The 25,654-nt window shown below is 38.6% G+C and overlaps 1 protein-coding gene across 2 annotated transcripts; it reads right to left on the bottom strand.

The window, feature by feature from the left end:
• Positions 1-15,924: 15,924 nt before the first annotated feature.
• Positions 15,925-25,274, bottom strand: rbm5 (RNA binding motif protein 5). Of its 2 annotated transcripts, none has more exons than XM_062415762.1 (25): positions 25,135-25,274; positions 24,837-24,885; positions 23,495-23,672; positions 23,225-23,383; positions 23,005-23,074; positions 22,505-22,578; positions 21,671-21,754; positions 21,341-21,401; positions 20,897-20,962; positions 20,638-20,798; positions 20,341-20,438; positions 20,110-20,197; positions 19,954-20,022; positions 19,478-19,544; positions 18,979-19,079; positions 18,733-18,889; positions 18,221-18,312; positions 17,933-18,109; positions 17,665-17,805; positions 17,497-17,583; positions 17,165-17,350; positions 16,973-17,047; positions 16,773-16,873; positions 16,521-16,650; positions 15,925-16,427 (listed from the first exon to the last, which is right to left on the bottom strand). In XM_062415762.1, the coding sequence occupies exons 2-25, from the start codon at positions 24,851-24,853 to the stop codon at positions 16,302-16,304; spliced, it is 2,565 nt and encodes an 854-aa protein (XP_062271746.1). In that variant the 5' UTR covers positions 24,854-24,885; positions 25,135-25,274; the 3' UTR covers positions 15,925-16,301. The 2 variants fall into 2 exon arrangements, with proteins under 2 accessions (XP_062271746.1, XP_062271747.1); XM_062415763.1 differs by having other exon boundaries at positions 18,733-18,871.
• Between the last annotated feature and the right edge of the window lie 380 nt (positions 25,275-25,654).

The following is a 25,654-nucleotide window of genomic DNA, read 5'->3' as shown; positions in this document are numbered from 1 at the left end:
TAGGTCTCCCTGGGGTAGAGCTTCTGACATATGAATGCAAAGGAATGGTGATCTTTTGCAGGTCCTTGGCAGCTTCTGGGAGCTAACCCAGGCTGCTAGCACTGCACCCAGCCCATGATCTGAGGTATCAGTTTACCAAATGAAGAGCTGCTGAGAGTCAGGGCAGTACAACACAGGATGTTCACTCAAAGCCTACTGGATGTCCTCGTTCTTGTTCTTTCCTGACCACAGAAGCTAGTTGGGGCCCCTTGAGAGAGGTAATATCTGTAAGCAGCTTTGGCAGAAAAAATAGGGATGAATCTGTGGTACCATCCTGCCATCCCCAAGAAGATTTGAATTGGATTCTAGTCTGGGGCAGGAAGCAGGATCAAATGGCATGGACTTTCCACACCTGAAGCTTGATGACCCTGTTGCTGATGACATAGCCAAGGTACTCGTCTCCCTTTAGGTGAAGTTGCACTTGGCTGGGTTGATTGAGATCTGTAGTCACTCAAAGGCCAACAATTGCTACAATGTCATCCAAGTAAGCAGATGCAAAATGTGACAGGCCCTTTGCTACCTTATCCATGAGCTTCTGGAATGTAGCTGGACCTCCATGCAACCCAAAAGGCATTGTCATGAACTGGTAGAATCCCCAAGGTGATTTTGAACAGAAGTCTATGCAAAACCTGAATGTACCATCCTTCTTTGGAACCAGAACAATGGGGTTTCACCACTCACTCTGGGAGGTTTCAGTGATACCCAGGGAGAGCATTAGCTTCATTTCCTTTTTAAGGGGTCCAAGGAGGTGCTCAGGAAACCTATAGGTGACACAGGTGGGTGACAAATTAAAGGAAAAACAGACACAGGACTGAATGGAATGAAGGAATGTCTTTTGGAAGAATGGTATTCATCCCTCCAGAAGACTTTAACAGACTTGTAGAATCAATGCTAATGTGCATTGAAGCTGTTCTTGCAGGAAGTGGTGGCCCAACAACTTACTAAAACACTTTATGTTGGGTTTCCCTTTAATTTATCACCCATCTGCACATTTGACAACATCACTTTCTTTCGAGTCAATATCATGCACTATCAGACTGGTATAGCTAGGGTTTTCCTTGAACACATCAGATGTACAGAGGGCTTTCACTTGCGACTGCTGTTGTTCAGAAAGGTGGTCTGAGTTGAGAGCAGAGGTTGATGGTAGGGGAACATATCGTTATTATACGTAACACAGGTGATTTCTCCTCTAGTCTTGGGACCCACTCAAGTTGATGTGAAGAACCCAGGTGGTATGGCTCTGATCTGGAGTAGAATTTTTCTAAGTGATAGGGCCTAACTTCTGAGTTACGTCATATGGTCAATATGAAGGTCACTTATCCAAAAACTAGCTCCTGTCCGTGGGCAGCATCACCAGTACTCTCTGGCTAGGATGAAACTCCCTCTCCCAGGCAGCTCGATCATACCAGGTTTCCTGATGTTGTTGACAGGCCACTATGTGCTCCTGGGCCAACATGGTCATTTTGTCCAACTTCTTCCTGGTGAAAGGCTTGTGGATGCTTATGGAACTTCCCAATAAGCAAATGTTGTCCTCAGTCCTCTGATGCCAAGCACTTGGTACACATCCTTAAGCAGTTTTTTACATTAAGTTTGTACCTTGATCAGTCAATATTTCCTTTCCAAGCTCATCCTTGAAAAAAAAGAGAAAGCAAAACGCAATGGCCTTGGTTTTGACTGACTATATGGGGGAACACTTTTGGGTATCTTGCTGAAAAATCTGTTATAACCAGCATTGTCCATGTTCAGGCCTTCAAAGGGGTTGCTAATGACTGGAAGTGGCTGGAGGGGGACTCAGGCAACGAACCTGGCAGTGAGGGCAGCTTCTACAAAAATGGGCAACATATAAATATATAAACAGTGAAAACAGTTACTGATACATGCTAAGGTTGTATGCTTCCTAATGTGGCCAGCCCAGGACACTTCCTCTAGCTACTCTGGGAACCACAAGCTGTTTTACTGACCCATGCTGTCTGTAAACAGTGCCATTATGTAAGCAGTACACATCTTTATTCTCCTCTTTTTTGTACTCTCTAGCTTTCTGAAGGTACGTAGCCAGGCTCTTGTCCTGGTGCTGCAGTTCAACTATGTTAACAGGTGGCAAAGAAGAAGACACAGTGGTGTACTGGAACTTCTCTTGCCTCTGCTGCTTGCAGGACTTCCACTCTTTGGTTGGCTCAGCATCAATAGCAGCATTATAAAATGGTAAAGCACTCAGACTTGGTATCTACTCACTTGACTGCTTTGCCAAGTAAGAGCAACATTGCAACTCTCAGGTTGTAACAGGTCAATCGGTACTCCTGGGTCATCACCTAAGATAACAGGAAATGATAAATTGTCTGTGATGCCAATGTTTAACAGACATCTGCTGTAGCATATTGTCGCTGTAGGATATTGCCTCATATGCCTCATATGGGTATCGTCTCAAGTGGTGCAGCTGGAATGCAGTGTAACTTACCTTCATTGAACAAGGGTCTGTGTACTTCTGGTGTCAATCAGCACTTTGACAGTCTGACCATTCACTTCCACAGATGTCTCCTTTAAGGACTGCAAAACTGCAGCTGGCTCGAATCTCTGCCTGGGCACAAATCACATCTGTGAGACCTCCAGCTGTTTCAGCAGCTAATGAAAATAGATATACTATTGATGACCTGTTAATGCTGTATGTTGTATGGAAAAATGATTTTGTGTTGATCAGAAGTATTTCAGACACTAGCTGCTGTGATGTTTCAGTATTTACAGACCAAACTGATGTTGAAGCATTTTTCAACACGTTGAAGTCTTTTGATTGTGTATGGGATTAAAACACTGACTTAAATGGCGAAAGAGACCCGCACGCACAAATCAAAGCACTCGCGAGCTATATTGTATCATGCATCTCTGCTCCCTTGAGCAAAATTTTAGCCTGTGAGGAAAAGCATGCTTGAGCGTGCGCAGAATCCGCTCCCAGACGTTCACCTGCTCGCTCGCGAACGGATTTTCCTGCTCGCAAAACTTTCCCCTGCTCGCTCACGAGTAGGTTTCTTTAGTGGGCTGTTTTTCTCCTCAAAGGCTAAAATATTGCTCAAGGGAGCAGAGATGCAGTACGTGTGGATGTTTGATTTGCGCGCGCAGATCTCATTTGCGCGCGTGGGTCTCATTCACGTGATTTATGTCAGCGTTTTAATCCCATAATTGTGTTTCAAATAAAAGTAAATTGAGAAAGTTTTGGAGTATAAACGTGTTCATAAATGAATAACTACTGGTGCATTCAAATAAACCAGTATTTAATAGAAAAGTGTTTTTCCCAGCATGACACCCCCCGAAATTATACACTGGTGCGACTCTTACACCAGTTTTTACAGTACGTCTACAAAAAATGCTTGCCACTGACAGACTCAGATTGTTATTGTAAGTGTTTGACAACATTATGGAAAGGACATACAGAGAAATAACATGTTTTTCTTTACCTTCATATTGATCCAGTGCAACAATCTGAGCTTGTCAGTGGCAATAAACAAACACCTTTAGTGGACATACATTGATAGGCAATAGTGCCCTATCAGTGTACGTCAACAAGGATTAAATTGCAGCCCGTTTCATAGCTGCCGGATGAAGTGCTCTTGCTCAATACTGGACTAATTTCAAAAATTGTTGTCCCTATTAGTCACTTAGACACAAAATAATGGGAGAATAGTGTCCATGTTGAAAAATGTGTAAGTTTTTCTATTTTATTGTTGTTGTTATTGTTTTGAGGGTAGTCATGCCAAGCCATGACGGAAGTCAAGCTGGCACACAGAACATTTTTCCATTACACAACAGTAAGTAAAAAAAGTTGTTTACCTATTGGAGGTATGCTGGTCGTCTATAGCTCTTCATCACACATCTCAATGTGGTTGTTTGTGCTTTTATTTCTTCCTGCATTATTTCTAATTGATCTTTAATTTCCTGCAGATTCTTCACAGTAAATGTTTGTAGTTATTTAGTAATTTAACAGATAGATATGAAGCAGTAAAGCAGGAAATGTTGGGTTTTCATCAGCAGTAACTTCATGACCCCTCAGGAGGCTTCTGATAAGCTGGCCAATCAGAACAGAGGGGCCACTCTGTTCAGGACAGGGGCCTGAAAGAGACAGAAGTTAAATTGAGGGGCTGCATGAACGGCCAGTGTGAGATAAAAAAAAAGGATGTTTTGAACTGCAAATCATACAAAGCTACTCTAGTGGAGAGGCCGCCTTTAAGAAATTACTCCTTTAGGGGAGGCTTACCCACAGAGCTGGTCTTGGGCCATGTTGGGTTGAAACGGGAATTGGCTGTCTTTTTTTAGCCTTTGCATGCCTATGACTGGTTTTTCTGTCAAGCAACATCAACATCATCCAAGAAGGCAAAAGTTTTACGTTTTGTTTCAACCCACTTTCCATAAAGTTCCTTCAACCTTACAACTTTTTGGGTGTCTCATTGGGATCCATGTGGAGAGAAAAAAACCTCTGATGGTGAGTTTTCCTGTTTTTGGAGATTTGCAACCTTAACTTGATCATTATTTATTGATTTATTAACATCCATATACACATTAGAACTTCTAGCTTTCCCTGTTAACAGTGGAATCAAGTGAAAAGCCCAATCTGATTTTGGCCTTTTACAGGTAATTGCTGTTCATTCAAAAGTGAAAAGGATATGTTCAATATAATCTTCATTACTCAAATTTTGACTGAATAGGAAGAGCAAACATGAAAGGAGTTACCTGACTGAGGGTGTCCTAGTGGGAATGCAGTATCCAATGAAGAGCCTGCAGAGTTGGAATTTTCCTGATGCCTCTCCAGTGGCACAGACCTTAGCCAGCTGAAGGAGGTTAAACAGATGTTGAAGATGTTTAAATCATTGTTCCTGCCATACTACCTATATCCCTGTGCGACTCTCAAGCTTTCGGCTGCACTATATGGGCCTGAAGTTTGGTTTGCCAGGCCAAAGATTGTAGGCTCCTTATCATCTTCACCCCCCATTGCCAACTTCCCCACTAGCAGCCCCGTCTTCACACTCATTGTCGGGTTGGCTCTTTACATCTGTCTGGGCTAGTTTGACAACGTTGCTTCCTCTTCGTCCCCACATAGTTCATGCAAACAAAAGAAGAAGAGAAAAAAACAAAATGCACCTAGGTCTTTAATTCAACGATTTTATCACTGCCACCAACTGAGACAAAGCAAAAAAGGCAAAAGATCATAGGTGTAAAAAGAAAAAAAGCTTTAATAATGTTGAAAAGTCTGTTAACAAATCACAAAGTAAATAAATCCAAATATAACATAAGAAACTAGAAAAGTAGTTCAAGAATTAGGGCCCAAACTCAAAGGAGGTCAACTAAGTAATAAAGAAACTAAATCTACAACTTAACACAACATAATCAAACGAATCTAATCTTCCAAATGACACACAGGGAGGTTATGTACACACATGGACAGTCCCTTCACAGACACAAGGGGAAACTTGATCAAAAAACAACATTAACATCTAACACACTTACAGATATCTGAACATAAACAAACTATCAAAATATTTTTTCTCCCAAGAAAGAATTAGCTTAGCAAATGAAAACAAATCCATACAAAAAGATATTTACTTGAGACTTCTAAATTCAAGTCCCCCCTTCTTGCAACTCCTTGTTGGCTTCTTCCACATCTTTGGGCTGTACTTAAAGGCCAGGCTTCAGGCCTTTTGCCAGATGACCTTGGTAAGATCCAAAACAAAGGTATGTGTTACTTGCAAATTAAAGAACCATGGTGCAAATGGTGCACCCAAATTAAAAAAAAACAACAACAAACTGAATGAAGTGTGTAATGTCAACACAAAAGACTATGTGTAGTGTCATAGTTTTGGAAAAGTATCTGGGTATAAAATGTGACCAAATATAGGTGGTGGACAGCAGCTGATGCAGCCAACAATGTGTTCAATGAAGGTGATCCTTCAGTTATTCCATATCTTGAATATCTAGGGCAAAGGGAGAAAGGACATGAGTCATAAATGTAGAGATGTGTGAGTTTGTTTAAGATGCATTATTCCAGGAAAAACTGAATATCATTGAAAATGCGAGTGTGTATTTAGGCCCTGAAAACAGTCTGCTTCTAACTAAGGGCGTACTCACACTAGGCAATCGTACCATGCCCAAGCACATTTGCCCCCTAAAGTCCGGATTATTTGGCTAGTGTGACTGCAAGTGTACCGTGCTTGAGTACGGTACACTTCCCTGGCACGGTACGGTTGGAAGAGGTGTGCTTGAGCACGGTACACTTGGTCACGCATGCACACCAGAGATTAATATTTTTCCCGAAAATAAGACATTTTAAATCCCGGGAAAAGAAGCCAATTTTCCAGGGAAACCCGGGAAATCGACAATTTTTAAAAGGCAACACTAGCGGAGCCCTGGTCATGTCAAGCAACACTGCATGCAATGTGGAGACATTATGCATATGGGTTCCCAATCCGACCATTTTTTGTGTATTATTTTATCATTATTAAGGCAAAAGAACTCAATTTATGTCCATCGACATTATAATAAATAGGCTATAGGCTTAATATTAGTTTGTATCCAGCATGCTGTGTTGACTTCATTACATCTGCTTCGCCGCTGCTACCACAATTATGAAATGGTAAGTTTATTGTCTGTGACTGTGAACCCTCATAAAGTAATATTTTACAAATCTGCATTATATAAACTAACACAATTCGTTAAAGTAAGTCATTTGGGCGACTTCTAAGTCATTAAACTAAGTCTTACTTTTAACGGCATAAAGAGTTGAATCAGTACGTCTGCTTTTACTAAAGTCTTTTTTACACAAGTATCTGGGTCATTCCAGAATTGAAGGACAATTTAGGCATCAATATTAGTGAAAAATTTACCATTTATTTTAGTATTTTCTGTTATGTCTTCATGAAAAACAGGTTGTAAACCATCAAATAATTTGATTTGTCCAGCTCAGACATCAAAGGGGCACTTTTTATAAGATATTTTATTTGTTGTGTGCTGTGTTTGGCGCAACCCTGTTACGGATACTCAGGCACCTGATAAATATATATTTTAAAATATTGTTTAATAAATACTTTGCCATTACATAAAGAAAGTTCCAGATTGAATACTCATTTAATTTCAGGTAAGACTTGATTTATATTAATTTTAGGAACTTTGAAAATCTATCTTGCCCCTTTTTATCAATTGTTTTATCAACTTTTTTTTTTAAATTACAATATTTATTTTTATGTATTTGCTCAAATACATCATTCATATAACTATTCAAACTATTAAAAGAACAATAGGTTAAAACATTGTGAGCAGATAAAATAATTTAAGATTATTTTGATGAAAATTAGGCCTACATGGTAACAGGGTTGAAGTATAGAATAACAGGGTTGAAGGAACACGTTGCTTTTGACTGTAGATAATGACATGAATGTGGCTGTGTGAATAAATGAATAAACACTTAAAATAACAGAGAAGAAAAAGGCTTTCTATATTCTGACAAAATGTTAGTACATTTAAAACATGATTATGCTACATTGTACATTCAAATTTAATTTTATTAAAGAGAATATAATGTATTTTGTGAAAGAGATGCAACCCCTTTACTCTAATTACAGTAACAGGGGTGCAAGTAACAGGGTCGCAAATTAATGCTAATGTTCAAGCTTTTTCTCAAGAGTAGGTCTCAGCAAATGTCCTCCAATTCTGGAATGACCCATCTAGCACTGCATACTACACAGGCATGACTCACGAAGAACAAGCTTGCACTTTTTAATCATAGTGCTGTGTTTTACCGGCGCACAGCACACGAACACACACCTGTGCATGTTTTATGAGAGTAAACTGTCTATACGTTTTTGCGCAACGTATGTGTCGGAGGCAACCGTGCTTGAGTACACTTGGGTTTGAGGTGATGTGAGTGCGGGGGACAGGGGAGGGGGGACATCCGTGCTTCAGCACGGTACCGAACAACTGGCCCTAGTGTGAGTGCGTCCTAAGGCTATGTTCACACTGCAGTTAAAAGTGACCTGAATCCGATTTGTTCGCTCAAATGTGACCCATATCTGATTTGTTTCTGACAATGTGAACAGCACAAGTCGCATTGAATCTCCTTTTTAACATCACCCGCTCACAAATTTGCCGGCTGTAGCCACACACTGTTTTTAACATTAGACCATAAATGAGACTACCAGTGACTTCACCGGCTGTTGCTGTTGCCATGTTCGCTTCCGTAAACACCGTTCTGTGCGTGACGTCATTAATGATCAACTGAGCATGCGGGTCACTTCAGGAGCGTGAGCTGTTCAAATCGCAGTCCGCAGACAGGCCACATTTAAAAGTGTAATATGAACAGCCAAACAAAAAATCGGATTTGAGCAATAAATCGGAATTGAGCATTAAGGCCTGCAGTGTGGCCAATGTAGCCTATGAGCCCTAAATGAAAACAACATTTTCTGCCAGTTTAAACAGTTTTGAAGGATTTCAGTTTTTTTGTTTTCTGTGTTTTCGGTTGTTTGAGTTTTTTGGTCTGTGCTCTTCTTGGTGGTTTGAAATGGGTGGGAATTTCACATATTTTCATGAACCTATCATGATTGAGGAACATTTTTCACAAAATGTGATGACAACTGTGGGATTAGGCTCATTCGAAAATGAGCCAGGCCTGCACAGAATTGATCACCAGCAATCACTGTACAATGCATGCTGGTTAGATATGTGTCTGACTTGATCCCAAGCTGCTCTGACGTCATGCACTCGTGGGCAATAATATACGTGGCTGTCGCCTGATCAAAGAGCTGATTGGCTCAGATATTGAATCACCAACAAGACATGTTATAGAAACTCTTCATTTTTTGTTTGATTGTAAAGATTTTTCTGATATTATTCTGATATTACACAAAGTATTCAGGTGTGTTGATGGCAGTTTTCATCAGTCAGAGACAGAAAACATTCAGTAACCAAACATTATAGATAGACACATGAAGAATTGTTAGACCACAGCAGTCATTTGCAGTTCTCTGTAAAAAAATATCAAGCTATGACAAGGCCAACCACCAGGTATGTTTCACCAAATCTAATCAAAAACATTGTGGGGTGTGTGGGGTCCAGTGTCTAGAGGACACAGTCTATCAGCACCATTACTGACAAAATGACAAAAGACAGGATCACAATAGATAAATGCTTAAATGTTTCGGTGCTGCCTGGCACCCAGCAGTTGCCTGTGCTGAAACAAACAAACAAACTTTTTTTTTTTTTTAATTGTAATGTGAGCCAAATAAACAAGTGAAATATTAATATTGTGTTCTTTTTGACTAGGATATTTGAGCTGTGTGACCTGTTCATATTTTTGGAACATGCTCACTGGATCTTGGGTTTAGCACTCCGCTGAGAATACCATTGCTGAAGCATGCCAATTGAGATCCTTTTATTTAATTTGTTTAAAATGCAAGTTTTCAAAGAATATACATGTCAATATAAGTAACATTGCAAACAGGAGCTTTCTGCATCACATCCCATTTTGGACTCCAAGCAAGGTGAAGCACAATAACACAAGCAACTGATTCTCAAGGCACAAAAAAAGACACAACATATTAATAAAAACATGCTACTGTAATATAGAACAAGTTTATTATTAGAAACCATGAACTGAATGATTAAACCACAAAAAAATCCCGGAGATTGTAACTTGGAACTGTAGTGGTGTATCAGGTTTTAGCAGCTGCCTGTGTAACATAAACTACTTTCACTGACTACAGCATCAAGCATCACTCTCTACAATCTGTAAATCAAATAGAATTGGAGAGTAAGCAAAACCTGAAATATTCTTCTAGTTTTACTCAGATCTATTAGAGGATGTCTTCTAAGTGAGGAATGTTTCCCCTTATGTTTGAGCACATTCATTTATCATTTCTGTATTGCTTTAAAATTCTGACTACTCTGCTGTTTCAAAAATATAATATACTCTTCTAACTCCTTCTCACACTCCTGTCACACACACACACACACACACACACACACACACACACACACACACACACACACACACACACACACACACACACACACACACACACACACACACACACACTGACAAAATCATTAAAAGGAAGCAGCACTACTGAGGCACAACCAGGGGCCCAAGTAATGATTTAATATGTTGTTTTACTAGTAGTCAATATGTTCTGTGTTTAGACAAGGATGTAGCAGAGAATATTGAGCTTGGCTGTCATTTTAATGACCATTTGCAGAGCAAGATCAATCTGCCTTAAATTCCTCCCAAGAGCTAAAATTTACTGAAAATAACCAAGCAAGTAACATCTAAGTATAGCTAAGCTAAAAATGTGTTTCAGTGTCACAATGGCAACTACAATATATGAATATTGTCTTAATCCTCTTATTAAAAAAAAGAAAAAAAACTGACGGCAAAGAGCACTCAACAGTAAGAGGAGTATCTGTGTTTGAACCAGTGCTTGTTGGCTAAAAATACAACCTCATTTGTTACTGTCCATGAGGAATCCGTTAACTATCATCAGTTACAAGTGTGTTGACAAGCTGCTGGGCAAGTTTCTGAGTAATAATTTGGTAACCAATAGTCAATTTATCTGTGGGCATGTCAGGCAGCTCTTACATTTGAGCACAGGTCTGTGCTTAAGCATCAATATGTTACATTTAAAAATGAACAGATGTTTGCAATGATTGTAAATTACATTGAAAACAACGTGGAAAGTGACAAGTCCATGTATGTGTGCACATGGGTTTCTTTTTGTTGTCAGCAACACAAAATGTGTTTACAAGAGAACAACATCACATGAGAGGTGTTGATGGTGATCAAGGGTGACAGACACTGTATCACATCATTGTAACAATGGTGGATGCTGTTGCAAAAATGTGTGTGTGTGTGTGTGTGTGTGTGTGTGTGTGTGTGTGTGTGTGTGTGTTATGGAGATAACTGGGGAAAGGAACATTTAAAGCTGTGGGCTGAATAAACTGTAGGAGTTTCATATAATAGGGATTTTTGGAAATGATATACCAAGAAATGGGTGTCAGAAATAACGATTAGTTAAATTTGAGTGATTTAAACAAAATCCCACACATATCAACTGAAACTAGGAAACATCTGAGAAACACTCTCAAATGCAATGACAGTAACATGTCAAACTTGTGTTAAGAAATATACCAGATTTGTTCAGTCTTACCAAATGGTGTCACAAAGCGTTCAGGTTAATTCCTCTGATGAGTGGGAATAATTATATGAATCTCTTCTTGTTTTCTTGCTTTTCTCAGTGAGGGAGACAGTATTTAGTTACGCACTTTAGGACCTTTGCTCTCCAAGTCAGCAGCTGAAAAATGCGCTTTGATTGGAAAAAACTTCCGGAGGTCAACTATGGAGGTTGCATTAAGTCTGCCTCCTTAGCACACACTCACCTGCAGTAACTGTTCGCTGGTCTAGTCTAGTTAGAGAGAGAAATTATAGGAAATCACTGGTGGCAGTCAAACTGGTTACTTATATATCTGGCGTTGAGGATTTGCACATATGGAAATGATTTTACGAGCAAGATGCGAGTGGTGCGTAAATAAAAAAACTATCAATATGGAGTTAGTGTCAGATACACATTTGTCTCGTAATTGGTTGTGGGCATTACAATAGAAATTAAAAATGTAAAATTGCGAATGTTACCATGCTGCAACAAAAGCTTTCCCTTTCTCTGCCCATACACTAATTAATACGTAGAACAATCATTTTGGAATAATTAATAATATAAGTGATTTGTACCTCATAAGAGTGCAGTCATAAATGCAGCAGTAGGTCTAAATTATTCTGCTGGGCTTAAATGTAAGACTTTTTGTAAGACTCCATAGTTGACTTTTTGTATAAATTTGATGTGGGATAAAAATAGTTTCTCCCATAAGTAGTACACTTATACTGCTGGACTCAGTGGCCTACTTCTTAGGCTGCTTGCTCAAATACTATCAGCTGCCTTTAATGTGTACTTTTTGGCTCAATTAATGTCAAAGTCCCTTCCAAACATCAAAAAACTCCCTTTTTATGAACTACTAATGGAATAAATGTTTCTTATTCCACATGAAAGTTAGACATAAAGGGTGATTTATGACAATGGATTACTCAAAAAATACACAGTAAGAGCAGTTGATGGTATTTGAGCAGGTAGTCTGAGAAGTACTCAGTCCAGAAATGTCAGGCTCATGGACTATTTATGGAAGGCATTTAAAAAAAATTATACATCAAAGTTAGATGAGAAGGATCATTTTGAAGTCTGGAAGGGGCTTGACACCAGATTACTCAAAAAGAATCACTGTGGACTACAACTGTAAATGTACAGGATTTATAATATGGCATCTGAATTTACTTTAAAAGTATTAAAAGTCAAATTACTTAGTTTGCAGAAAATCGGCCACTAATATATAAATGTGATTAATTAGATCAATTCTGAAGCATCAGTGTGTAAGCAGCATGTTGGAGGTGGAGCTAGTTTGAACAACTTGATATAAAGTTAGCTAGTTTAGAGTTGTCCAGATGAGGACTGAAGTGATTGTCCTGTTTTGGTGTGAAGGAGTCTTGTGTCATTGTAGTGAGTCCATCTGTCTTCTGAACTATGTGACATGACGTGTACAGTAGTTGTCATATCAATCGTTATTTATACACAGCATAATTAATTGGTGCTCGTCAATTGGTACTGTACACTTTCACTAAACACTTTGATCTGGCATGAAAGTGCAATATAACCTGTTTGTTATTATCTTTAGGTTTATGTTAGATTTCTTTTACAGGATGTTTTAATAAAAGATATAATTATACTCCATCTATTACTTTTGTAATGTTTGACCAGCAATTCATTTATCATCAAATATTTGTCTTTTTCTTTTTCTTTTTAACAATAACTTCCCAGAACCCAATTTGATGTTGTCAAAAGTCATCCAGAGTCTAAAACTCTGGTATTTACAATTATGTAAAACAAACAAAAGTAGCAAATATTTTGAATATTTTCCTTTATAGATTACATGAAAGTAAACAAACACAAACTCATTATAAAATGTCAAATTTTTGCTAACTGACCAATCAAACAAGTAATTGTTTAATCATAAAATGAAATTAAACGTGGTTAAACTCTATTCACTAATATTGACTCTAATTACTGTATCTTTTATTTTCTGATTGCAGTCATTTAAAGTACCAAAGAATTGACTTTAAAGGAAAATACTGATGGTTTTCTAATTACATTTAATTTTGCAAATCATGCTTGTGTATTTAACATTTTTGAGTGTATTGTTCCTTTTGTTCCAGGCAGCTATTGGTCCACATCCATTTCTGTACAACATGAAAGTCCCTCAGCAGACTCTTTAAACTTAATATTCGAATAATCTAATCCATCACATAAACATTAAGCCTGCATTACGTCAAAGTTATATTAATGTTGCTTATTGCAGCTTCATCAGAAAAGCTTTGCTTCACAACGATTATGTAACTTTGGCAAAATTTAAAGCACACTTAATGTTTATTTTGATCGATATTAGACAACTCAGGCAAGAGTCTGCCAGTGGGGGAAAAAGAGCCTTTAAATTGTGATCAACAGTGCCCCTTGCTGGACCTACATGCAAGTATAAGAAAATAATCTGATCTCACATTTAGCACTTTGATCATTTAATCATTAATAACCATGTCTAAAAACAGACACAAAATACTCAATTACATTTTCCATTCATTAGTGTGATGATATCACAGACTGATGCTGCATTTATCAGAGGACAAACAGTTTGGCTTCTTGCTCAACAGACATGATCAGCGCTGTAAGAAACCATACACTGTACTTTCTTATTTACAGGAAACTGACGTGTCAAGATGAATTACATAGATCTATCTATCTATCTACTTTTCTACCTTTGTCTTTAAAGCCTATTTCACATGAACTCTGGACAATGGAATTAACTCTGGAATTATTTTGCGAGACATCACAGAAGTCCTCTCTGCCACTAGCATCAACTTCACAGTGGAGCATTCAACCCCAGTCAAAACAATGCAGCTTAGTTGGCCTACTGCATTTATCCATAAAATAGTGGCTTTGTGTAAGACAGGAGTTGACTGCTGGAAGTCATTGATGCTGTACTTAAGTCTCTGTTTATCCCAATCATTCGCTGTGAATTCTCCAGAGAATTCACTGCTGTATTCACACATGAGCTCAATTGGACATTTCATGGGCTTTGTATTAGGGAGCTGGCAGGATTTAACGTCTCGTCTGACTGATTCAGACATTTGTATTCACACATTCAGCTTCTCAGGGTAATGTCCAGAACATTTTAGGGTTGCAGTGTATGTGGAAAAGGGGCTTAATTGAGAAGGAGGAGCTCTACATGGCTATTAAATGGAGAGATGTGGAGTTGTGCTGTACATTTTTTTGCTGCAAGATTAGTGAAATCTCCCATTTTTGTGACAAGGGTGTGGATTTATTTATTTATTTCAAATGTTGGAATTTCAACCTTGGCTCCTATAAGCGTATAATAAACTGTGTAATCAAAATAAAGACACCCAGATCCAAATGGACAGAAATTGCCTTATTTCAACTCACAATTTTTGATCCTACAATCATTACAGCATACAATCATACACTCTATTATATGAGACTTTTCAATCCAGAGCCCTGGCTTCAAAAATGTGGTTTCTACTATTTCCCATTGCGATTGAACCATTTTCTTATGTGTGCCCTATGGGGAAAATACATGCTATTTTTCTGGATTCCACTAGGGGAATTATTGCTATATTATGGAGTACTGCAGACCAATGGTGCAAATGTATGCTACTAAAATGATGTGTGTTGATATGGATGTCAGAGAGTGGCATGTGTGTATGGACTAGTGCATGTGTATGTTGGTGCAAGAGATAGACGTTATCGGGTAAAAATAGTCCCCACCCCTCTCTGCCAAAAACTGGCATTTAAAGGATTACAAGTCTGAAAATGAATGAATATTTGGTAGTTAATATCAAGACTGATGTTGGTTTAAAGACTTCACTCAGTGAAAGTGGAAACTATATAATATTTTTATAGGTGACGGGACAATTTAAGGAATCTGAGACAGAAAAAAATATTGAATTGTTTAAAATGAGCACAGGGGAACATCTGATTGAGGGAGATCTACTTAGATAAAAAAGAAAGTGAACACTTGATGATTTTGTAAAGCCTGAATGCATGTTCACAATTGCACTGTGACATGTAATTTTGTATGTTGAGGGGTCAGGGTCGCTGAGCCCCTAAACTGCAAGATGAACTGAAGGAATACTTGCTCAAGTCTTAACTTCTTTTTAACCCATATATCTCACTGATTTAGGCCTGGTTGAAACATTGCATTTATCTTCTCTTTTGATTTTTTTAATAAATACTAATTGAGCGTGTCTCTTCTGCTTTTATGTCAGGTCTTTTTCTTTGGACAAATTAGCTTTCTGTTAGCCACAAGCCACTACAGAGGAATAATTTATAAATCTCTCTCTCTCTCACACAGGCATACACATTTCTGCATTTATATTTTGCACACCGATAGTCCTGTCATTGATGTAATTCTGTACACACAAACCCTCGTTTTAGTTATCTTCTTAAACCAGACTATGAGTTACTGATTTGACCACCAGATGGCGCCGCATAACCAAAAGAACCAACTTCACTGCCACATGGTTTATGTTGCGTTCATTTTTTGGCAAATTTACAATGGGTAAAATGAGAATTTTCTGATTGCTGAGGCGTTGACATGAGTCTTTTAGGAGGCAGAGCCATGATGTTGCATAAATAACACATCATCAAGTTAACGTTGACAGCCGTAGTAATGAATAAGGAATGTTTAAATGGCCTTTAAAAAAACATTTCTGCTCAGGTGATAAAATATAAGAAAGACCATAATAAATCACTGATATCATTTATTTTCTGTAGACATTTTTTGTAAAACTGTACAATTTTTTTTAACATGCTGGGAAAAAAGAAACCATTACCACAGAAGAAATATAAAACAAATATGTAAACAAGGGAAGGAAATTTACTGTGCATATGTACAATTTATAAATTATATTATTCACCATCTTCATACGCCTCCATTACAGATTATTTCTATTGTCTGGTTTAACCATTATGGCAAGAGGCAAAATAATCATAGATCATACATGGAGTAAAAATCAATACAGGAGTCCAAATCCTTTTCACAGACATTGTTGATTCAGACAGGGTGAAGCTCCACCTCACCATCCGACAATGAGTCCACCTAAAAAGCAACATTTCGCCAGCAGATCACTCCAGTTCAGTGAAGCGAGCAAACATGGCTTTACGGACTGCGTCTTTGTACGTGTCTGAGGCAGAGAGGGTGTAGTTGGTGCCTTTAACACCGAGACCAGCTCCCTTTGTTCTCAACTGTGCCTGAGGAGGAAAACCAAAAGTATTGTTTTTAAGTCATCCACAAATATTAACTTTGGGTACCGGGTGCACCCTTACTTTAAAAGTTTTAAATACCTCAATTGGTGCAGTGATGCCTTGCTGGTTGCGACCAAGACCTTTACCCTCCTTCCAGCCCATTGCCTGCAGCATTTTGTTTCCAATGTTGTCACTGTTAAGGCCGTCTTTGGTGGGCTGCTCATAGTTACTATACAGGAGAAAAAGGAATATTTAAACTTTAATAAATACACACAAGATTAAAAAATTTGGGCTGTGCAAGAACTAGAAAAATAGTATTATATCAGTTATTTAAATAACAAAATTGCTTACACGACTGGTGTTGGTTGGCTAAATTTCTTCTTTTTGGGTGCTGGGGGTTCTGGGATGCCATATTTTTCTCTCCTCTCTGCTGCTCTGTCTCTATATTTCAACTAGAAGAGTGAAGACAGTTTGAAATGTATAAAGCAGTCACTTTAACAGGGGAACAATATGACTCACTAGCTATTGAGTTATTATTTGTTCAGTCATACCTCAGTCTCTTTTCTCTCCAACTCCTCCAGCTCTGCTTCACTCATTTGGGATCTGCGGTGAACCTCCAGGTTTTTCTAGGATAGATCAGACAGACAGATGATTCTTCAGTGAATAAATGATCTTATGGTTTCCTTGACCAGTGAGTGAACATTTCATATTCCTACATTGAGAAAGTAATTGCATAATGTTACCTTATGGAGGTCCGAGAGTTGCTGATGTCTAATTAGTCCCTCTTTATTGGGGAACTGTCTCCTACACAGCAAGCAGGCCATCTTTTTCCAGTCTGTCATCTTGTCCTGGAATTTGTCACCACCATCAGGCTCTGCTCCTCCCTCTTCAGGGTCACTGTCTCCACTGTAGGCTGCCACAAGGCCACACTAACACCACCACAGATAGACAAAGGCAGGTTAAAATATTGTTAGTTAAAGTAAGGCCAGAATACAAGTGGAGGGTTTCACAATAACTCCTAACTGAAAAAGAAAGGTTCAGCCTCCCGAAATCCAGGGATGTACAAACCACTTACCTTGGAAGAGTTAACTGAGCTAGTCGGTGCCTCCTCTTCAGGGCTATTTAACACCTCTGGCATGAATCTGTCTAGCCCCCCGGCCTGCTGAGAAATCAAATCAATCCATTCAGGACAAAGCTCAAATTGTATTTAGTCCCAGCAAAACTCAGAATTCTACTGTTGTACCTTCTTTTCAAACAAAGTGAAGCCAGCATCAGCAGCAGCTGCTTCCTTCCTCTCTTCTTGACTAATAGGTTGAAAGCTACTCCTGAAATTCTCCTTCTGCTTGTTGAGACTTTTAGCCCACCGCTCCATGTCTTTCGCAATCTAAAAGAACCAAACAGATTGGATCATGAAAAAAAAAGTCCAATGAACTCAAATATGAAAAATATCAAGAACTTCTGGCTATAGCACAAACATGCCATATGTTCTGATGTTGGATTTTTAACAATACCTGCTGAGCAGTCTTGCTCTTGGGCTTCTCCTTTTTCTCCTTGCCTTCTTTAGATTCTTTGCTGCCCATTGCTGCACAGCCGCTCGCAATGTTATTTGTGTCGACTGAGGCAGGGACATATGTCTGTTTTTCACTGTCCCAGTACAGATACTGCTGAGTCTGAGAGTTGTAGTAATACTGAAAGGAGATAGACACCAATGTATATAATCAAAATAATGTAAACTCCCATGACTCTTACCAATATGACAGAAAACCCAGTGACTCATGAGGTGGTTGGGCACTACTTACATGTGTGTTTGGGTCATAGTAGAGACCAGTTTGAGGATCGTAATAGTAGCCAGAGGACTCATCATACTGATATGAAGATGTATCAGGAACAACTGGGAATTATAAAACATAACTTCATTAAAACTACTGAAGAAAACGTGGTAGTTACGCCGTTTTTCAAAACGCAAATCCAGAGTATAAATACAGTACTACCGGGACAAAACAAGTGTCTGGAGAATTCTTCACCATCGAGTAACCTCAGGTACAGTTGGATGGTCCATATATTAAGTCAGCCATATAAAAAAAACTCTTCTTGGGTGTGTTGTTTGCAAATTTAGAGCTTTGAGTTGGTTTGCATCTCAATTTGTATTCCTCTCATAAATATTTAGGAATTGCATAATGTTCTCATACTACAATGTCCCAAAGCAAACTGATATATACTGTACAATGCAGTGATCAGAAGATGAAAATGTTCTCTTTATGCGTGCAAGACTTCAACAGAACATGTTTTAAGCGATCTTGTGTGCTCATACCAGTGCTGTTGTCTGCTGTCTGTCCAGAGGCTGTTAAGGTACTGGTAGCTGTAACAGTGGCAGCAGCAAGAGTAGCAACAGGCACAGACACAGCTTCAACACCTGAAAGATTTCCCATGTGGGGTTTTGCTTCCAATGTCTGGGAGAGTGGAAAAGCCTGCAATTAATGTAATTGTTACGCCCTGATTTTTTTAAAATAATGGCACTTTAGTGTAAGTACAGAATCAATCAAAATATGTACGTTACCTGAACAGCAGGCTGAGCGATTAAATGGGCTGGGTAGACTTGTGCACTCTGTGAGATAACTACTCCAGCGGCAGTTGGAACAATCTTTACACCTGGCGCTGCTAAAATGAGATAAGTAAAGCTCTGTGAATTTCTCAAATACTCAACGTTTCTGTGCAAACAAGGTCAAATAACTATGCTGTTTAAAATACAGCATTTATATATTGCATATACACATCTGCTGTATATAGAATATACAAGAGATATTTTGTCTGTGTTTGTTGTTTTCAAATGATGGGTTTAACTAATACTGTCGCGTTTTTGGTCTTACAGCCTTATGGTAAACAAATGTTAAAACATCTTACACTTTTGCTTTATAAATGCATTGATAGTAGTTAGTAGTTTTAAAAGGAAGTCCTAACTACAATATGTTTAGTTTTTATAATTAAAACTATCTAAAATTATACAAAGCATGGCCAGAACTGCCCCAACATCGCAATAAGGATTAAGCATTTTGTACCTCCTAAAATACCATTTCCCTGAGAGGTGCTGGCTCCCGCTGCTTGGTGGTAGTATGCTTGGTAGTCCTATTGGGAAAAAAATATTTATTGAAATACATAGATTTATTTTTCAGTGTGACACAAGCTAACTCAAGCTTTTAATACTAGCTTGAGCTATTATCCAACCGACACCAGTTAGTACTCAGAGATAAAGATACATAACATTTCTACCACTGGGTCAATATTTCAAACATTGTCATGATTAACAGGTACAGCCTTGCATCTCATATCTTAAATGCTATTATCAGGATTCTACTTTAAGTTTAGAGAAATACGATTTCTCTAAAGACACATGCTGTCAATGTCAGCAGCTACTCGATGTTACCGTACAGCCATATTTTACTGTATGCAACCTTTAAGAAACTAAACAAAGCCATCAAACATGGTATTCCTTCAGGTTAATAGTTACAGTGTTTACTTCTTTTGCACTACTAACCTGTGACATTGGATTATAGCCTTCTTGCAAGTAGCTGTACTCTGACATTCCCTCTGAGGTCTGCTGTGGCTGAAAAGGCAAAGCATAACTATGAGTGTGTTATATTCATACTTGGAGATAATAAATAGGATGATGTTGAGAGAAAAATGAACCTACCTGACTTGAGGACCACTGGGCTGCAGCAATGGCTGTGCTAGCAACAGAGAAGGCACTGACACGATTCCCATCAGGTAGCAAAAGGTCCCTAAAAAGGTAAAAAAGGGTATTCCCATCTTTAATTGGAGTATTGGTATTGGTGTCTCTCCCATCTTTATTGTGGACAAAACAGGTAACTTTAGGAAATTTTGTCAAAGAAAAAGGTACACTAAACACTTGAGCTTTACTTACTTTCTAGCACTCTTAGCATAATCCACTCCAATTGTTTTCCCATCCAGCTTTAGAGGAGGCTGCAGTCCCTGTAAGATAGTCAGCAGCTGGGAGGCCTCCTGTGAAACACATTTTAAGTAGTATGCAGACATCAGTGAGGTGGCCATTTCATCAGTGACATGCTTTTAGGACAACTAAGAAGTATTGTATCTGTAGCAAGGCCATAAGGAAACCATTGATCAATGGTTGGTTGTTGTATGAAAGTAAATTATGACATCGAAAAACAGTTAAAGTGTTAGATGTTAGAGAATCACTTACCAGAGGAGAAGACAGCTGAACAAAAGCAAAGCCCCTGTTCTGGCCCGTCTGCTTGTCCTTGATGAGGCGAATGTTATTCGAAGAAAGATTAGCGTATGGTGCCAGGGCTGTCATGATGGCTTCCACGGTGGTTAGAGGTGCAATATTTCTCAGGATGATTGCTGTACAAGACAAAAGTCGATATTAAAAAACAATCTACAACAGCTAGTGACATTTTTGTTCCAAAAAAAGTGATATATTTCATGAAGCAAGTCCTTACTGTCGCCATAGAAATCTCCACTGGGTTGAGTTTCTGTGGCTCCATTATTATTGCTGGTCTCACTTTCTGTTGAGAGAATGAGAGAAGTAAGAAATGCATTAACATAACCTTCAGAACTGTGTAATCAAAGAACTGGAAATGAGGTATGATGTCAAAGTATTAAAAATGTGCGCTAAGAAACGTTGAGTGTTTACAACATCATAGAGACTATTTCATAAGGATTATGTTTTGTACCCATTTTGTATTGTTCTCAGGACAGAAATGCATGCTATTTCCCCATCTATGGACATTTTCTAGATCAGAAACACCACCATATAATCCATAGAATTTGGTTTACTAGGCTTCTACAACTCCAAAAGCACAAAGTTTGTGCTGCATCCCAGCACTGTTGCCTCAGGGCCTGGATGTCGGAGTCAGTGGCCTCTTGTTGATTTAGCTACTTACCAGCTTTGGCTGCTCCACACCTGAAGCACTTCAGCCTCCTCCGGAAATTGTACAGGCCACACTGCAAGTAACCGTTCACATCATTTTTATTATACACCTACTAAAGCCCTGAACAGTGCTGCCTCAGAGAACACGCAATCTATATTTGTGCAGCATACCATGCTTACCCGAGAAACAACCTAACCGTTACCATTTATCCAAATGTAGGTGAACCACGAAATAAGGTAACAGGACTGCAAAAAACCTTAACTCATATGCCAAATTTATGTGTGTGAGGGTGTTTTAGTTTTGATAATGTGGTCATGAAATCAAGAAAAATCATTAACTTACAGTATTGCAGAGCCAGTCTTCATACTTGTTTCTGGGGTGACTGTAGTGCATGTCCACGCTTTTGCCTTGGATGGTCAGACGTTTCTGAAAGAGGAGGACAAGTATCACTCAAATATTCGTGGAAAGCATTAATCTCATCAACAGAGCAAGCAGTGTTGGAAGGGAGCGAACGGGGAGAGGGACCCCCACACATAGCCTTTGTGTTAAAGACAGGCACATGATGTATATGTGAGCATGTATAGAGGGTTCTTTAAGTGTTTGGGACCCGAGTGCTCAGGCTGAGCTGGAGCAAAGTGTATAATGTGACCCTAACAGACAACTTTGGCTGCTTTCTGTAAAACCAGAGATTCCCACAAAATCTCTTCCCACAAAAATGGTAAAAGGAGAAAATGACTTTCTAAAACAAAAAAGAAAAACATTTAAAATGCCCCATCTAGTAAGGGTTCAACTTTTAAAAAAGATTAGTTAGAGTTTACATTAAACTCTGAAATCTCATGGATAATGCTGCTAACAGCAAGGTAAAGATAGTGTGATCATTATCTTAATTACATATTAATTAAGGAAATGACCTCACAATACCAGTTAAATCTGTAGGTTTGATGTTACTGCCATTACAATAAACTAACCAGAAAAACGTGTTAAAACAGTTATGTATCATGAATATAATCATCTCTTAATATACAAATATTTATGCCCTGTGGCTTTCAATCCATGGATTTTTCAAACAGATCTGTACAGTTTCCACACTATTTAATCAATGCATTGTGGTTGCCATTTTGGTTATTTTTCCAAGATCCCCAAGATTAAAACTAGACTTGGCGATTGTGAAGCAACCTGATTGGTCTCCATCCATCGGGTAGCATCTTGCAAGTGATAAAAGTCCACGAAGGCGAAACCACGGCTTATACCTAGAGACAGCATTCAAATATAGACGGGAGGCGTGTTAGTTAAGAGTCCATGGGCATATTATTCAAACTGTTCCACAAACTGCTTCACGACCCAGGCCCTGTTTGGTAAACAATAGGCCACTCCATAGGAGTTTTACCATAGCAAAAAATCCTGTTGAATACCATTGTTTACACCACTCTCAAAAACAAAGAGTGTGTCTGCCAATGTACTTTCTTAAAACTGTTATTGCTGTTCTTACTTACCTTAAAAATATTTACAATGAACTGAAATGGTAAGTCTTTAATCAACATTTTAATTCATTTTAAAAGTAACCTAGTACAAATCTCTCCTAGCTGCTATGGGAAAATGGGTCTGAAAGGAAGCAGATTGGCCCTATGGTCAAAGACTGGGGGAAGATCGGAGTCCGTCGTATATCTGCTTCTCACCTGTCTTCTTTTTCATCAACCTGACATCTACTGGCTGGGGTCCCTCCAGTTGGTCTATGGCAAAACAAATCTGAAAAAAAAAACCAACATACAGACAGTACGTTAACATAGTGATTCAAAACTAGCTCCATTCATCTTACAGGGTTAGTGGTGCACAAAGATTGACATAAACTTAACACACAAGAGGCTGACAATCTGCAAACAAGATGAAAAGACTTACATCTTCCTCAGTGACATGAGGAGACAGACCCCAGAGCATGATAGTCTTGCTCTTCTTCTCCTCTCCAGGTTCCCGTCTGTAGTCCTGCTCTGGGTAATCTCCATCAGAGTGATAACCATCTTCTGATCTATCACTATTTCGTCTTTTCCGCTCTCTTTGCTTGAATACAAATGAATCAGTGTGTCAGTTAAGTGTGGAGGTCACCAAACAACTATATATGTACTCAAACATTATAATACATGAAAAGTCACTGAATATTGAAATAAATACCTCTGGACTGTCTCGCGATCCTCGACGATCTCCTTCATAACGGTCGCTACGTCTCTCTTCTCCCCAGCGACGCATGTTGTGATCACGCTCTTGGTCTCTGTCTCGTCTGTCGCGCCATTCCGATTCATCACGAGACTGTTCAGAGCCATATCTCCCGCTACGTTCAGTCCGGCTAATCCTATTCAGCAAGACATTGCAAAAAAGAGTAAAATACTGCTGCATGATATTTCTCAAAATATGATTCAATCAATCATATTACTGAGTCATCATGAATTTCTGTTAGTGAACTTGCCTCTATTATTATGGTAGCCAGTGGTGGAAGAAGTACTCTGATTGTTTACATAAGTACAATACTAATACAACAATGCAAAAACTACTGTATGACAACTTAAAGTACTGTATTCAAGAACACACTTCAGTAAACGAACATCATTCATTATTATTATTATTATTTCTTACAAGCCACTTAAAGTACCAAAAGTAAAGAGACCTTTCTGCAGAAAATGTTGGGTTGGTAGTTCATCTTTCACAACTTGCTTGCATTTCACAAGCTCATCATACATTTTGTATATGTGAATTCTTAATCTGATGAGTAACTGCTAACTATTCTTTTAAACGTCTAGTGGAGTCAAAAGTACAATATTGCACTCTCAAATGTGGTGGAAGTGGAAGTATAACGCAGCATAAAATAGAGATATTCAAATAAAGAACAACTATTTATCAATACATGTTGTAATAAAAGAGAAGCTGTGTAACAAAGTAACACAAACAGTTGGCCAGTGGACATTGTCTCATGTCAGGTAGTTACAGCTCTGACATCCAACTTTCTGACAGATTGGAAAGCACAATGCGTTGCTCTGCTGAAGAAGTTACTCACCAGTTATTTTGTTACTATTTTTCAACATTTCCCACATCATTTTAATTGCAGATTGATTTTAATGTTGCTTTGATATTCAGATTTTTCCATAAAATAGCAACTCTGGGAAGTATGAAATTAGGACGGAAAATAATTTTCCTTAAATGCGAATTTTTGAGACCACGATGAACGTATTTTAAAGCAAATACAAGAGGTTATTTATATTTGGCTATAAAAAGTAGACAAAGGTTAACTTGTATTAAGTGGTAACACTATGTTACACCTCTACAAGGGTTACACTGAAACTAACCTGGTTTTGGAAATAGAGAAGCTTTATGAACATTAGTTTTTTATGGATTATGGATTTATAAATAACGGATAGGTGTCTAAATTGTAAAAACAGGTTATCTCGGCCTTTGAGGAAGGAACAGCTGTTTTTTTAGCTAACCACACCTACCATGGCGAACGGCGCTGGCGCTTACTCACCTTTTATCAGCTCCCATTTCTCCCAAATGCTTCCGTCCACACACGACCGCTGCAAAACAAAAACACCAGGAGTTCAGCTATTCATAAAGCTCCATGTTTAATATCAAGCTCAGTCACAGAACATCACCCGCACAGTTGAGCTGGCAATTTTAAAACTGACTACAATAAAATGATAGTAAACCATTACATGGACCCGGGTCCACCGTTAACAAACACATAGAACTTAACTCAAACTCAACGACGCCAATGAGAAGCTATAAACGGTTTCAGTTTCCAGTCTTAATGTACAGCAACTCACCAGTGTAGGTTGTTAACAGTGTTAAAAGCCACTAGCGCTTTCCAAAACAGTATTTGCAAAGTTGTGGGTTAGAAAATTCATCTCACGTTCAAGGACTTTTCACAACACTACTATGGCACCTTCTTTATCCCAGAATGCATTGGTGTACTCTACAACCCGGTGCATTTTGGGTAGAGATAGGTATTAGCCCCACATTTTGCCTCACAGGCGACACTGCTCTTTCATTGGTTGTGTTTCACAGGTTCTGATAATTATCTGCGTTTAGATTGACATTATCGATGGTTGAGAGTTAAGTTGTGAACGCAGAGGAGGTTCCAGCTGTCTGCCTCCTGAAGCGTAAGGAGACGTGCTACCTGAGTAGAGCTAACAGCGCTGCCTGAAAGACCAAACTACGGGCAAAAATCCCCTGCGTCTTTTTTCCGCCATTTTACTGTTTATAGCTGTTTCAGTCGGTCTTAATTGTAGTTTATGGCAATATTGTATTTATTCATAATTTTACTTTTTATTAGCAAGTTTCATT

The sequence above is a fragment of the Scomber scombrus genome, chromosome 3 (genome assembly GCF_963691925.1).
Source record: "Scomber scombrus chromosome 3, fScoSco1.1, whole genome shotgun sequence".
NCBI classification, from domain to species: domain Eukaryota; kingdom Metazoa; phylum Chordata; class Actinopteri; order Scombriformes; family Scombridae; genus Scomber; species Scomber scombrus.
The sequence above is the reverse complement of the archived record's forward strand: the minus strand, read 5'-3'. Positions and strand labels throughout refer to the sequence as shown.

Excerpts from the sequence above, each read along its gene's own strand:
- rbm5 (XM_062415762.1), bottom strand. Across the intron at positions 21,402-21,670 it reads AAGACTGGCTCTGCAATACT|TGTGGCCTGTACAATTTCCG; the intron begins GTAAGTTAATGA and ends GGTTACTTGCAG. Across the intron at positions 17,584-17,664 it reads TCACTTTGTTTGAAAAGAAG|CAGGCCGGGGGGCTAGACAG; the intron begins GTACAACAGTAG and ends TTGATTTCTCAG.